Source organism: Ascaphus truei, chromosome 11 (assembly GCF_040206685.1).
Source record: "Ascaphus truei isolate aAscTru1 chromosome 11, aAscTru1.hap1, whole genome shotgun sequence".
NCBI lineage: Eukaryota > Metazoa > Chordata > Amphibia > Anura > Ascaphidae > Ascaphus > Ascaphus truei.
In genome coordinates, this window is record NC_134493.1 from 19,219,390 (window position 1) to 19,234,202 (window position 14,813).

Sequence of the window (14,813 nt, forward strand, 5' to 3'; positions counted from 1 at the left end):
ACCGGGGCTGCTCACGTGACCAGGAAGCAGCGCTGCGGGTGCTGGTTGGAAGTTGTGACCGGGCATTACCTGCAGGTGAATAGTGTGGGAGCCAGGGCTGCGGCTGCTGGTATCATGGCGGCACCAGGCACCAGCACGCTGTGCCTGTTTGATGTGGATGGCACACTGACAGCTGCCAGGCAGGTAATGCAACCACAGGCACTCACTACAGGGTCGAGAAACTATTGAATGATGTATATTTTGTGTGAAAACAGCCACACCCTTGAATGGGAATCTGTGCACAGACACAAGCAAATATTACTGTCAGGATCCCACTAGTGTCTGTCATGCAGGGAATTATATATATATATATATATATATATATATATATAGCAACTGTAAATATTACTGTATGTTCATTTGCATGTCTTAGACAGGTCTGCAACCCTGTCTTTCCCCATTGTCACCCAGCATACAGCGCTTCCACTGCAGCAAGGGATTCTGGGAAATGACATGCAAATGAGCACTCAGTGCCACCTTTTGTCTCAAGCTCGTATTACACAAGCCGATCCTCAAGCCAATGCATGCTGTTTTAAACACAGCTTTTAGACAGAGGCTGGGATGAGATGCAAAGCCATTAGACCCACTCACATACATGTTTCAACCTTGATGGGTCTCATCAGTGTGAGGCTGGTCTTAATGGCTAGAGCAGGTTTGAGACTAGACTAGGTAATCACCACTGTCATTAAGGTTATGGTGGGTATATATATATATATAAAAAAAATAGATGATACCGTTCTGTGGCTAACGAAATGCTTTTATTTGTGCGAGCTTTCGAGATACACTGATCTCGCGAATTCTCTTCCCATGAGCGCTAAAGGCCATGTATGTACATACTGTGCTATATGTATGCACACACAGCTGTCTCTCACACATACTAATACTCCTTATTTTTCCATCCCTATACACCAATAGGGACCACATAGTATCCACACACACTTTTAGTTGTGCTACAAACTCTCACATTTCCACACCATTTTATATCCCCTCTCACTCTACACACACCTTGTGTAGAGCACAGTTTATACTGTGGGCTCTCCATTCATTTTTATTCACACTGATACACATACACACTCTTTCTTCACTTGCTTTCAGTTACCCTTTGACACCTCTAGCCATAAAACACATCCACACTGGGGGAAGGACCAGCACAGATAACATTCCAAGAGACACTGTTTTTACGTATACCCTTGCTTCATTCATTGTAACATCGCCGGAAGAAGAGATCAGTGTATCTCGAAAGCTCGCACAAATAAAAGCACTTCGTTAGCCACAGAACGGTATCATCTATTTATTTTTTGATTATTGAAGCTCGGCTAACACGGTACTGATTATATATATATATATATATATATATATATATATATATATATATATATATATATATATTCTACACACACATATAATAAATATATATATATTGTGTGTGTGTGTGTGTAAATTGTCACTGAGTTTTTTTGTATGCAGCACATTATGTACCTCTGCTCGGGTGACTATATATCCCAAAGTAAAAACTGGGACAAATTAAACATGGATTTATAAAACAAATGACATTACTTAAATATGATAATAGTATGTGTCTAATAACATCCCCGTGTATGCTGTATTATTGATTTATTTCCGTTTTCTAACACAGACTCTCCAGTGTAGCAAAATGATGTGTTGGTTTATATTAATAAATCGTTTAAATCTAATCTTACCTCTATTATTGATTACTTCACCCACCTTCCACCCTCAGAAAAGAGGCTTCTCACTCGTGCACAACTCGCAGTGCATTACTGTGTTACACAGAGAATTGTAGTTTTCCAATATATTTACAATGTTTACTCTTTGATATGATCGCTCGTTTAAAAACATGCAGTGTCTATATTTTTTATCACTTAATTATTTATTGACATTTTTGTAGGGAAGGGGAACAGAAATAAGAAAAGGGTAATTGGGGTAAGGATTGGAGAATGGTCACCATCAATCAGAACAAAGTCATTTGTTACAAGTTATAAGCTGCACGTTACAATGTACATACTGTACATACGTGATCCTGACAGCCATGAGACGCACCAAGGGGAATGCATATGTATCTCTACAAATGTAACAGTTTCATGGAGGGTTCCTTGTTTTTGTTCACAATTTGTAGTGATGATACTTTCGCCCGGTATGGATGTTCATATGACTGTGAAATCTGTGACTGAAGTTTGCTGTAGTTCTGATAGACACTATAGTTCCCAAGTTTTTGTAAACTTGTCCATTGAGACTCGGAGGACCCCAGTTATTTTTTCTATGTACATTATTTTCCACATCCTGTTAAGGATTGAGGAAATGTAAGGAGACGATTGCTGCCAGATGGCTGAAATCATACATCTGGTGGCAGAAAACAGATGGGTAATAGGTTTTCTCTGATATTTAGAAATTCACAGGATTGGTCTATACAGCAGTGTTGCCCACGGGGCTGGGGTCAGACTCAATCCTAAAATTCTGTTTATGATGGTATAGATTTGGGTTCATTGTCTCTTAATCTCCTCACATTCCCACCATGTGTGCAACATGCCCTCCACCTGTCCACACTTTCTGTAACACAGCAGGAAGGAGGTAAGGGACATTTTGTTTAGCTTTGCCGTGGTAAGATACCATGGAAAAATAAGCTTATAGCTTTGATTTACTATGCTCAAAGATGGATTTCCACCATTCTTCCCAGTCCTCTAACTCTAGAGACTATCCCAAGTCCTCTTCCCATCTTATACTATATTAGTGAAAGCACTGTATGTTTGCCTGCCTGGATGTCCGGTGTCCCTAGGGGAAATCTCATTGGTCCCTTGGGTCGCCCGCCCCCGCACACCTCTCATTGGCCTGAGGCGGAGTGACGGCACACACACACACACACACACACACACACACACACACACACACACACACACACACACACACACACACACACACACACACAGCAGCTCTACACACACACACACACACACAGCAGCTCTATACACACACACACACAACACAGCAGCTCTATACACACACACACACACAACACAGCAGCTCTACACACACACACACAACACAGCAGCTCTACACACACACACACACACACACACACACACACACACACACCACAGCAGCTCTATACACACAACACAGCAGCTCTATACACACACACACACACACAACACAGCAGCTCTATACACACAACACAGCAGCTCTATACACACACACACACACACACAACACAGCAGCTCTATACACACACACACAACACAGCAGCTCTATACACACACACACACAACACAGCAGCTCTATACACACACACACACAACACAGCAGCTCTACACACACACACAACACAGCAGCTCTATACACACACACACACACACACACACACACAACACAGCAGCTCTATACACACACACACACACACACACACAACACAGCAGCTCTATACACACACACACACAACACAGCAGCTCTATACACACACACACACACACACACAACACAGCAGCTCTATACACACACACACACACACACACACCTTCTGTCCGCCCCCTTCCCCCCCCCCCTCACGTGCGCCGTCCTGCACTGGCTCCGGACGGGAAGCGCGGCCCTCCTACCCCAGCCGCTCCCTTACCTCCCCGGCGCTACCACCCGCTCAGGTAAGTCACTGCGCGTCCGGCCTCAGCCTCAGGCCCACTGCGCGTCCCGCCTCAGCCTCAGGCCCACTGCGCGTCCCGCCTCAGGCCCACTGCGCATGCCGCCTCAGCCTCAGGCCCACTGCGCATGCCGCCTCAGCCTCAGGCCCACTGCGCGTCCCGCCTCAGGCCCACTGCGCATGCCGCCTCAGCCTCAGGCCCACTGCGCGTCCCACCTCAGCCTCAGGCCCACACACACAGGGCGCTTCCTACCGCCGCTCAGCCAGACGCCACATCGAGCGGGCGCCGGGGGGGGGGGGGGGGAGCGCGAGTCTTAGGCCCACACAGGGCGCTTCCTGCAGCCGCCTGCACGCCTCACTCAGCAGGACGGCACATCGGGGGACCAAGCGGCCGCCGGGGGGGGGGGGGAGTGCGAGTCACAGGGAACGGGGGGGGGGGAGTCACGGGGAACGGGGGGCCACCAGCCGAACCAGCAGGGGGACGGATGCACGGAGGAGGGGGGGGAAATGCCCATACATAAATTATGACAATACATATGCCCACTGCTCTCCACCCCCCCCCCACTCCCCTTTCCCCCCCCCCCGCTCCCCTTTCCCCCCCCCCCGCTCCCCTTTCCCCCCCCCCGCTCCCCTTTCTCCCCCCCCCGCTCCCCTTTCTCCCCCCCCGCTCCCCTTTCTCCCCCCCCGCTCCCCTTTCTCCCCCCCGCTCCCCTTTCTCCCCCCCCCGCTCCCCTTTCTCCCCCCCCCGCTCCCCTTTCTCCCCCCCTTTCTCCCTACCCGCTCCCTTTTCTACCCCCCCGCTCCCCTTTCTACCCCCCCCGCTCCCCTTTCTACCCCCCCCGCTCCCCTTTCTACCCCCCCGCTCCCCTTTCTACCCCCCCCGCTCCCCTTTCTCCCCCCCCGCTCCCCTTTCTCCCCCCACCACCCCTTTCTCCCCCCCGCTCCCCTTTCTCCCCCCCCCGCTCCCCTTTCTCCCCCCCCCGCTCCCCTTTCTCCCCCCCCCGCTCCCCTTTCTCCCCCCCCGCTCCCCTTTCTCCCCCCCCGCTCCCCTTTCTCCCCCCCCCGCTCCCCTTTCTCCCCCCCCGCTCCCCTTTCTCCCCCCCCGCTCCCCTTTCTCCCCCCCCCCCGCTCCCCTTTCTCCCCCCCCCTCCCCTTTCTCTCCCCCCGCTCCCCTTTCTCCCCCCCCGCTCCCCTTTCTCCCCCCCCCGCTCCCCTTTCTCCCCCCCCGCTCCCCTTTCTCCCCCCCCCGCTCCCCTTTCTCCCCCCCGCTCCCCTTTCTCCCCCCGCTCCCCTTTCTCCCCCCCCGCTCCCCTTTCTCCCCCCCCCCGCTCCCCTTTCTCCCCCCCCCCGCTCCCCTTTCTCCCCCCCCCGCTCCCCTTTCTCCCCCCCCGCTCCCCTTTCTCCCCCCCCCCCCGCTCCCCTTTCTCCCCCCCCCGCTCCCCTTTCTCCCCCCCCCCCGCTCCCCTTTCTCCCCCCCCCCGCTCCCCTTTCTCCCCCCCCCCGCTCCCCTTTCTCCCCCCCCCCCGCTCCCCTTTCTCCCCCCCCCCCGCTCCCCTTTCTCCCCCCCCCGCTCCCCTTTCTCCCCCCCCCCCGCTCCCCTTTCTCCCCCCCCCCCCGCTCCCCTTTCTCCCCCCCCCCGCTCCCCTTTCTCCCCCCCGCTCCCCTTTCTCCCCCCCGAAACCTTTACAACAAATACTCACCTATTGTTCCACGAGTTATAAATAATACTACCTATTACGCATTTACATCCCGGGCAACGCCGGGTCTCTCAGCTAGTTGTCTCATATAGAGCAGTTTGTTATCTTGCTCTGCTAATAGGAAGGTTTGTTATAGGGTTGAGATCATACCTTTCGCATAAGTGCAGAATTACATATGGTTTCAAAGTATGTGTTGGCGGAGCTGGGTTTGCCCAAGAAGTAGGAGGAGGTGGCGAAGTGTCTCAGTTGAAGGTATCAAAACATTTCTCTTCTCGGTGCTTTGTTTGTCTGATTTCTGCAAATGTCCGCAGTCTGTAATAAAACAGCAGGTCTCCTATTCCTGTGAGCCTCCTTCCTTTTCACCATGAGAAGTCTGCCTCTGTCATTCCTGGTTTCAAGGTCGGGTTCTATTTTTACAGTTTTAGCCGCATCCAACAGGGAAAAGCTAAAAACCAGGACAATTAAACGATATTCAGAATATTACCGGGACGTTTAATAAAAATCCGGGACTGTTTTGGCCAAACCAGGATGCATGGTCCCCTAACTCTGTGGCCCATGTGTATCAAGGCAAAAGTCATTCATTTCTATGCAACAAAAAAAATGTGTCAAAGAAAAAATCCTTTAAGCAATATGATTTGTTTCCTTTGATAGACCTGGAGCAATGATTTGTCCCAGACACCACTTTTGCCTTGATACATTGGGGCGTACACAGATAGGAGTTGTACACACCCAAGCAGTCTGTGTAAAACGCAACCAGGAGTATTTTTGCACTTCTGACGTGTCCTGGTTCTTTTTACGCATTTATAGCAACAAGATCTCTTGTTACAAGACTGGCATTTAACGTCATTGTTTGTGGATGATGTTGATCATTTTTCCCCAAACATCTGTCTTAACAGTGGGGTAAGTGGCCAAGGGCTATAAACTTAGACTGTATAGCTGCAGTTGTTAATAAGCTATCCTATTAAATCATCTATATATACCTAATAATAAAAGTTGGTTTAAAGATGGCGTATTTATCCATAAAACACATTTTTCTGCCACTTTTCACAGACATTTCTTCATTTACCATTATACAGTAGCTGTGAGGCTCAATAGATGTTGCTTCTTTAGGGCCTAGTTAGAAACTGAAGAAGGAAACTGTAGTGTTCAAGTTAAATCCAAGCCCCGCTTAACATTGACAATTTAAAGGCATTCACCATTTATACCTTCAAAACCATTTTTGCTTAAATTAATGAGATCTGTTTGATAGCGTTTCCAATTTAGTACCAAAACCCCAACTGTGACATTCAGAATGGAAAACCTCACGTTATATGTAGCGCCATATTTACTCGGCGGGGATACGCCAGAAGACTCCTGATGCTTGGAGAACATTTATGGCCGGGTTACGTGAATGGGATGTACAATGTCTTCTGACCTTGGAGGGTGTCTTATGGAGTAGCATCGCTTGGTAAACATGGCCCTCAAAGATTTCTAAGGATGATTTTCTGATAATAGAAACAGAATTTAAATATATTTTTTAAATACGTTAATTTCCTTTTGAATTTCTCAAACACGCTTTGAGGGTCCACAAACTAAACTGAAATGTGGTCAATAAGTCATATTGAGTATTTAGACAATCCAGCCTTTTGGCTGCAAAATAAGACTGAAAATGCCCAGCCACTGCAGAATTATATATATTACTGGGGATTATATTTTCTAACACTCTTTATTTATTTCTTTTTTAGAGAGTCACAAGTGAAATGGCTGAATTTATGCATAATTTGAGGAAAAGGGTAAAAGTTGGAGTCGTCGGAGGGTCAGATTTTGAGAAAATTAAAGAACAGCTGGGAGAGGATGGTAAGAAACCAAAGAAAAGGAGTATTTTAATGGAATAAATCCAGAAAAATATTCCCTGTTTGTGAAATGTTGGTATCTTGTACTTCTGTTGACACTGATTGTTTAGCTTGAAGAAAAGCTTGCACAGGTCTGTCCATGTATGCAACAAGAACGTGTAAGCAAAACACCTCCTGACTTTCAGTAAGGTTCGAAAAGCGCAAGCACACGCATAAAAACATATGTGTATATATGAATAAAGAGTGGAACTACGTATCTTATTTGTTGGCCTTGTATACTTAAGTTGCCTGGGCTGGACTGAAACATAACGTTGAGCTGCTGCCATTCAGGGTCTGGAGAAACATCCTACGTCTCTTTCAAGTATCCACTTTCCACAACAAATACAAGCCACTCGAAATAATGTTGAAAACTCTGTGAGAATCCACATAAAAAAATTACTTCTATAGACAGAAGGGAATAAAAATGGTCCTTTTATGAGAACTTCTAAAAAGTATAGATAAAGATGGGAGGAGCGGCTCAGTGAGTAAAGACACTGACTGGCACTGAGTTTGAAGCGGGGGAACCTGGTTTAATTCCCGGTGTCGGCTCCTTGTGACCTTGGGCAGTCACTTTATCTCCCTGTGCCTCAGGCAACAAAAACATAGATTGTAAGCTCCACGGGGCAGGGACCTGTGCCTGCAAAATGTCTCTGTAAAGCGCTACATAAAACTAGCCGCGCTATACAAAAACATGCTATTATTATTATTATTATTATTATTATTCAGTCTTGCCCGACCAGTTTTGGCGTCCCAAACACCATTTTTCAAGGCACGTAGCCGATGAAGATATGCTTCAGCCAATGCAACTTAAGGCCGCATCCAGGGTGATTGTGCGCGTGCGTGCGCACTCGTGCGCCGTGATGTCACGCTCGGATGTAGCTGGGGCCATTCCTGGCCTGCAGGTTTGTGGGGAGGACGTGCTGGGGGCGTGCCCGTTATGTCACGTGAGCAGTTCGCCATCATTGCCTGAGCCCACGCTCACGTGCATGTGCGCGCAGTATAGACACTACAATTCAGGTGACAGAGTGATGGTGCAGAAACAGGCGCTAAACACTGAAAGTGGTCACTATAGTGGTCAACTATAAAGTGGCAAAGTGAAAAATACAATATCAAACGTGAACGTGATTTATGTGACTTAAATAGTGCCAAATAACGTGATATAATTAAACGTTGCAACTCCCTGCTCAAACCCTCTGGCAGGGACTGTCTACAATTCGGGTACATTGTTTTGATCACGCAGCTCGCGAGCGCGCAGTCACCCTGGACGCAGCCTAAGGATACAAGTTCAACAAATAAGTCCCTCCGATACATAGTTCCACTTGTTAGTCCTGCCTCTCACCTGTCTCCCCTACGATCTATCCTAAACGCTGCATCCAGAATCACTCTACTCTTTCCTAAATCTGTCTCGGCGTCTCCCCTGCTGAAATCCCTCTCCTCGCTTCATATAAAATTCCTTATCACACATTCAATTCTCCTCCTCACTTTTAAAGCTTTACACTCTTCTGCTCCTCCTTACATCTCAGCCCTAATGTCTCGTTATGCACCATCCAGACTCTTGTGTTCTGCTCAAGGATGTCTTCTCTCTACCCCCTTTGTTTCTAAAGCCCTCTCTGCTTTAAACCTTTCTCACTGACTGCCCCACACCTCTGGAATGCCCTTCCCCTCAATACCCAACTAGCACCCTCTCTATCCACCTTTAAGACCCACCTTAAAACACAGCTGCGTAAGGAAGCATATGAGTAACAGCGTGGCTGATACTTTACACCTCATACATAAACCTTGGCCCCCTGCAGACACACTTACCAGAATGCCCTCCTACTGTCTCTACGTTCTTCTACCTACCAATTAGATTGTGAGCTCTTCGGAGCAGGGACTCCTTTTCCTAAACGTTACTTTTGGCTGAAGCACTTCTTCCCATTATGTTATTTGTATTTGTTATTTATATGATTGTCACGTGTATTACTACTGCTGTGAAGTGCTATGTACATTAATGGCGCTATATAAATACATACACTCGTTATTGATATCATATACAGTGCATCATTTTGGTGTCGCCCTGGAATCCTGCCTGATTTATGCGTGTGCTTTTCCAATCTCACTGGCGGGCACAAGGCTTTCTTCCTTCAAGTATCCTGCAGAACTATTGGCTCTTCCATAGTCTCATTTTTTTAATACAAAAATGTGCCCCTGCAGTACTTATTTTAGGTCATGAAATGACAACACTGCCATTTATAATATAAGACTGCGTTATTGCTTCAGTGTAAATACCGAAGTGGCTAACATTTCTGACCCAGTGGGCTCTTCGTCGTCGTCCCCCCGCAGTACAGGATACTGCACCCGCCTTGAAGGAGAAAAAACCCACCTCTCCAGATTCAATACGATGATTACTTTGGGGACCTCATTTTAGGGAAGGTTATACAAAAAGTTCTTAAAAAAAAAAAAGTGAACTTGGAAATAAAAAAATTTACAAATTAGTTACCCACGGTTTGCAAATGTAAAAAGTAGTGATATTCAAGGTGTGTAAATTAAAAAATGGCACTCTTACCATCAAGCCTCGCTGGTTTTATTTCATTTTCTCGTTTCCCTCCTTTGTGGGCTGCACTGGGTCAAAAAGGTGATGTATTTTGGCGTCCGTATCAAAGTCCTAGAATTGACTTTTTCCATTACCATCTACTGAGAAGTTATTTTTCCTTGCATGCTGCTGATATAAAAAATAGTAATATTACATCCATACTTCTGTAATAATTCACTTGTATTATTATTATTTACTTTCAGTGGTTGAAAAATTTGACTACGTGTTTGCTGAAAATGGCCTAGTGGCATACAAGGACGGGAAGTTTTTATCCAAGCAGGTGTGTCTGACACTTTCATTCTTGACATTGAGTAGATTGGAGTTATTAAGTTATTATAAGTTATGAAGAAAATATAACCAACTGTACCAATTTATATTGTTTTTTTTATGGGATGGTCAGTTAGAGGGTACCTCAGATCTGTAAGGGAAACCTGTTGATGAGATCTAGCTCTAACACCGTATTTCTTGTGTGATCGCATAGTAGATTATATTGGGAAGAGAGATGCACATCCATCGTGTTTAACCTTTTGTTACATTTTAATCGGGCAACATTTTTATTCCATATTAGTGCTCTTCCACTGGCAACCAGCGAGCCAAATCCTGCCCCCAAAGGGCCTCTGTGGCCGGGGACATTGTGTTTTCTATACATTCCATACTAGTTCCAGTGTATACCATACCAAACGCAAGCTTTTACAGTGACATTAACATGTCATCTTTGCTAATGTCAATTTATATGGTACAGATGTTGTAAATGCTTACAAAATGTTTAAATATAATATTTTTATCTTAAAATTATATTTTCTAACATGCTAACATTACATTACAATAAGCTTGTGACCCTTTTGCTCTTAAATTCTTTCTAATATGTCCCCTTTGCAAAACTAGATCCCTGCTCTATATAGTTCTATTCATCCACAGGGAGGAAACCAAAACACACAGTGAAACATCTGACAATGACGTCTTATAGTGTGGAGGAGGAATCCATCCTGACTCCAGTAAAGGCAATCAGATTTCCAACAGGCTCAATGGTCTTCCTATATTTAAATTTATTCGGCATATAGCTTTCATTCCTAAAACGATGTCTAACCTTAAATATATCTACTGTATCTGCCATGTCCGTCTCAATGGGTAGCAAAGTCCACATTTTCCCTGCCCTTACGGTACAGAACCCTTTCCTTTGCTGCTGTGTAAATCTTGGATGACCTTGGATAGATATGTAGATATCCATATCCCCTCTTAGACAATTAGTTTGACTCGCCCTGTTTTTAATAAATAGTACTGTGCTGTTTGTTGGCAAAGTAATCGTTTACTCTCTGCAAGATCCTGCTACTTGATGAATTGATTTTGAATATGGCTTTGTCATTTCTACAGAGCATTCAGGCCCACTTGGGAGAGGATCTAATACAAGACCTAATCAACTACTGCCTAAGTTATATCGCAAAGATTAAACTGCCAAAGAAAAGGTTTGTGCTGATTCAAAGGAAAGGATAAGTGCTAATGACGTGGCCCTCATCTTCTCTCTCGCCAGAAAGGGAATATTTTTTAAAGCACATACTAAATACATATGTTTCCCATGGACTTAATTGCCGCACTGTCCATAGAGAGAGGACAGGGTCATCTGGAGTTCGTAGTAGAAAATGCAATGAGATGCTTTTAAGAGGTGAATTTTGCAAAGATGAGACAACCTTGGGTTGAGCATAGGAGGCGAGTGCGGCTGTGACGAGAGATCAGTATTAAGCTACGTGGAGGTGCAGAGAAGTATCGAGCCTTAAAAGAAAGGAGAACTTTGTAGTTGATCCAGAGAAGATTAGAAAGCCCGGGGGAGCTCAGGAGGTTAGAAGGAGATATGTGTGATCCAGAGAAGATTAGAAAGCCCGGGGGAGCTCAGGAGGTTAGGAGGAGATACGTGTGATCCAGAGAAGATTAGAAAGCCCGGAGGGAGCTCAGGAGGTTAGAAGGAGATACGTGTGATCCGGAGAAGATTAGAAAACCAGGAGGGAGCTCAGGAGGTTAGAAGGAGATATGTGTGACCCTGAGACGATTAGAAAGCCCTGGGGAGCTCAGGAGGTTAGAAGGAGATATGTGTGACCCTGAGACGATTAGAAAGCCCTGGGGAGCTCAGGAGGTTAGAAGGAGATATGTGTGGAAGAGCATGAGATCATTCGGCAGCATTTTGAATGGATTGTAAAAGAAAGCGTCAGGGAGGCCAGATGGAAGAACATACAAATATTGCAGTAATCAATACGGGAGACAACAAGGGCATTCATGTTTTGGTTGTAGTGCAATATTGGGCAGGGCCTACCTTAGCAATGTTGGGCAGGGCCTACCTTAGCAATGTTGCGAATGAAGAAATTGCAAGATGTAATAACGTTTATATGGGGAGAAGGAAAGGGAGGAGTCAAATGTCACCCTTAGGTAGCGTGCTTGCAAGACTGGGTGACTGGTAGTGTTATTGACTGTTGCGGAGAAGGAAATAATGGGGCCTAGTTTGGAAGGGAATATGAGAAGCTCTGTTTTAGCCATGCTAAGGTTGAGGCAACAAAGGACCATCCAGGCCGAGATTGTAGAAAGTGTCAATGTTCCAAATTGACAAACGGGGTTCAGTGGATAATAAGTAGTTTATTGTACAGTATCATCATACTCATTCAAAAGTCTACAAGACTCTCTCTGCCAGGGAGGGTCCAGGCAGCAACCTTTATACATTTTTGGTTCCTTTGTCTAAACAGTTACTAGGCAGATTATACTAACCACTCCTTAATTCTTAAACCAATCATCTTACAACTCATTAAACCTGGTTAGAACTGGCCTCAAAACAGCTATGAATAGGTACCTGGTACTCACTATCACAAGAATATGGGCGTTACTTTAGGCACAGTCGTAAATCAACTTAGGAGCGAAATCTCCCATTCACATCAGACACATTCTTACTCACAAATGGATACTAGACATAACTGACTTTACAAAATGGAAACTGAACATCACTTTCAATCCTTCTCCAGTCCATTTCAGTAATATATCAACAGTATCTTCATTTCAATAATATTATTTCGTCAAAAGGCACGTTGTCATTTTTGACTGGACTGGCGGTGCAAGGTCAGGTGTAGATAAATATAGTTATTTGTCATCAGCATAGATAGGATAGTGGAATCCAAATGAGTCAATGAAGACACACAGCAAGAGTGTATATAGAGAAAAGAGTAAGAGGCCTGATAGGGCTGCAAGTCAATCTTTGAACAGGTGGCGTGGCTAGGCCCCCCAGGGGGAGTGTGGTTGGGCCCCCCAGGGGGAGAGTGTTTGGGCCCCCAGGGGGAGCGTGGCTAGGCCCCCCAGGGGGAGGGTGGCTAGGCCCCCCAGGGGGAGGGTGGCTAGGCCCCCCAGGGGGAGCGTGGTTAGGCCCCCGAGGGGGTGGAATGTGGGTGTGAACTCTGTGTTTGCCATAGGGGTTAGTAATGCATTGACAAGCATTGTCTTACTAGCTTCTTTGGTATGCAAAGGGGAGGGGAGTAGCTAGTCTAGTTTTAGGAATAAATTAAACCCTTTGTAGCACTCAGAATTGAATTAGGGCATCAAGCATTGCATTAATGTTTAGCTCTGGATTGCAGTCTCATCCTCGGTTCTCCACACGATGTATGTAGAAGAAATATATGTATGGTGTTTAAATCTCAATAACATACCATGTTGGATTACACGAGGTAATGTGGCTCGGCGTTCTCCCTCTTCACGCTCTTGCTTCAAAGCCACGTTGCGTTGCTAACATTACCAGCACTCGCATCACTATCGTGGTCTCTCCACTCGCCCTAAAGCTTTGCTCGAGTCGCCCTGTGCATTTCACAGCACAATAGGCCACCTCCTCAGGAGAATGACGTCCCAGAGCCGTAGGCTGAGCTTATAGTCGACGCGATGGCGCTAGCGCGTGACAAGCACAAATTGCTTAATGCCTATGAGGCAATGCTTAGTGCGCGCGATGGCGCGACCACGTTTTGAAGAGACAATTTTTTCTCTTTTCAAGCATGACGTCCGCGTCATGTGAGCGGTTCAGCCAATGAGGGCGAACCAGCTTCGCCATCGCCTCCACAATCTCCTGCAGCCAAGTTCACAGCTCGCTGCGGGCGGGCGTAAGTCTGTGCGGGCGTGCGTAAGTCTGTGCGGGCGTGCGCAAGTCTGTGTGGTCCGTCGCACGCAGGTAGTATAATCTTAGCCGTATGTGGTCCTTATACAGTTTCCATTAACCATTTCATGTTTAACTGAGCAAAGTATATTCCATGTAAACGTACAGAAGCCCCATGAAAACAGGTTATGAACTATAGATAGTAAAAGTTGGAACCACATACAGTATGTGATGGTGTGTACAAAAAGTATACATGATATCTATATGAAGATGCAGAACTGGTTCTTAAATGTGACGTAAAAAAAAAAGAAATGGTACAATATCTTAAAACAATTTAAAAAGTTTGAAAACCGATAATAATGTGTGTATATGTTTAAGATATTGGTTCTAAATGGATAATTAATACCAATATATAAGGAATGATTTATAAGAGACAACTTTATTGTATAAGGCAGTATGTAACTGAAATAAAAGACTCTACAAAAATAAAATACTAAAACATGTTCCTATGTCCCTGATGGGGAAGGTGTTCTGAAAGATATATCCGTTCAGTTTCTCTCCTATAGATCTGTATTACTTCCTCCTCTCCCCTCCAGGGTGGCGATGGATTTCTGGCAATTGACATGCAGTACCAGACCTTTGGGATTTTGATTGTTGCCAAGTTTGTAGTGTTTGGATACTCTGTGTGCGGTTAAAGGAGCAATCCAAGCCATTGGTTTTATTTTTTTTGCAAAAGTGTTTTTATATTTGATTTTTTTTTTAAGCAGGGGGTCTCCGGAGCTTAACCCCATTAATTTCATCTTCGGGGATGCCCTGCTTCCAGAGATACTTGCCTCCGAAGGGGGTGCCGGTGGTATCCCTCTGCTTTTTTAAATGTTCGTTT

General features: G+C 45.8%; 1 protein-coding gene across 1 annotated transcript in view; it reads left to right on the forward strand.

The window, feature by feature from the left end:
- Nucleotides 1-27: 27 nt before the first annotated feature.
- PMM2 (phosphomannomutase 2) overlaps nt 28-14,813 on the forward strand; it is a 35,263-nt gene continuing 20,477 nt past the window's right edge. Inside the window, exons 1-4 of the mRNA XM_075565311.1 lie at nt 28-183; nt 7,104-7,215; nt 10,026-10,102; nt 11,194-11,285. Coding sequence (XP_075421426.1) covers nt 115-183; nt 7,104-7,215; nt 10,026-10,102; nt 11,194-11,285 — 350 coding nt within the window. The 5' untranslated portion in view covers nt 28-114. The remainder of the gene's footprint in view (nt 184-7,103; nt 7,216-10,025; nt 10,103-11,193; nt 11,286-14,813) is intronic.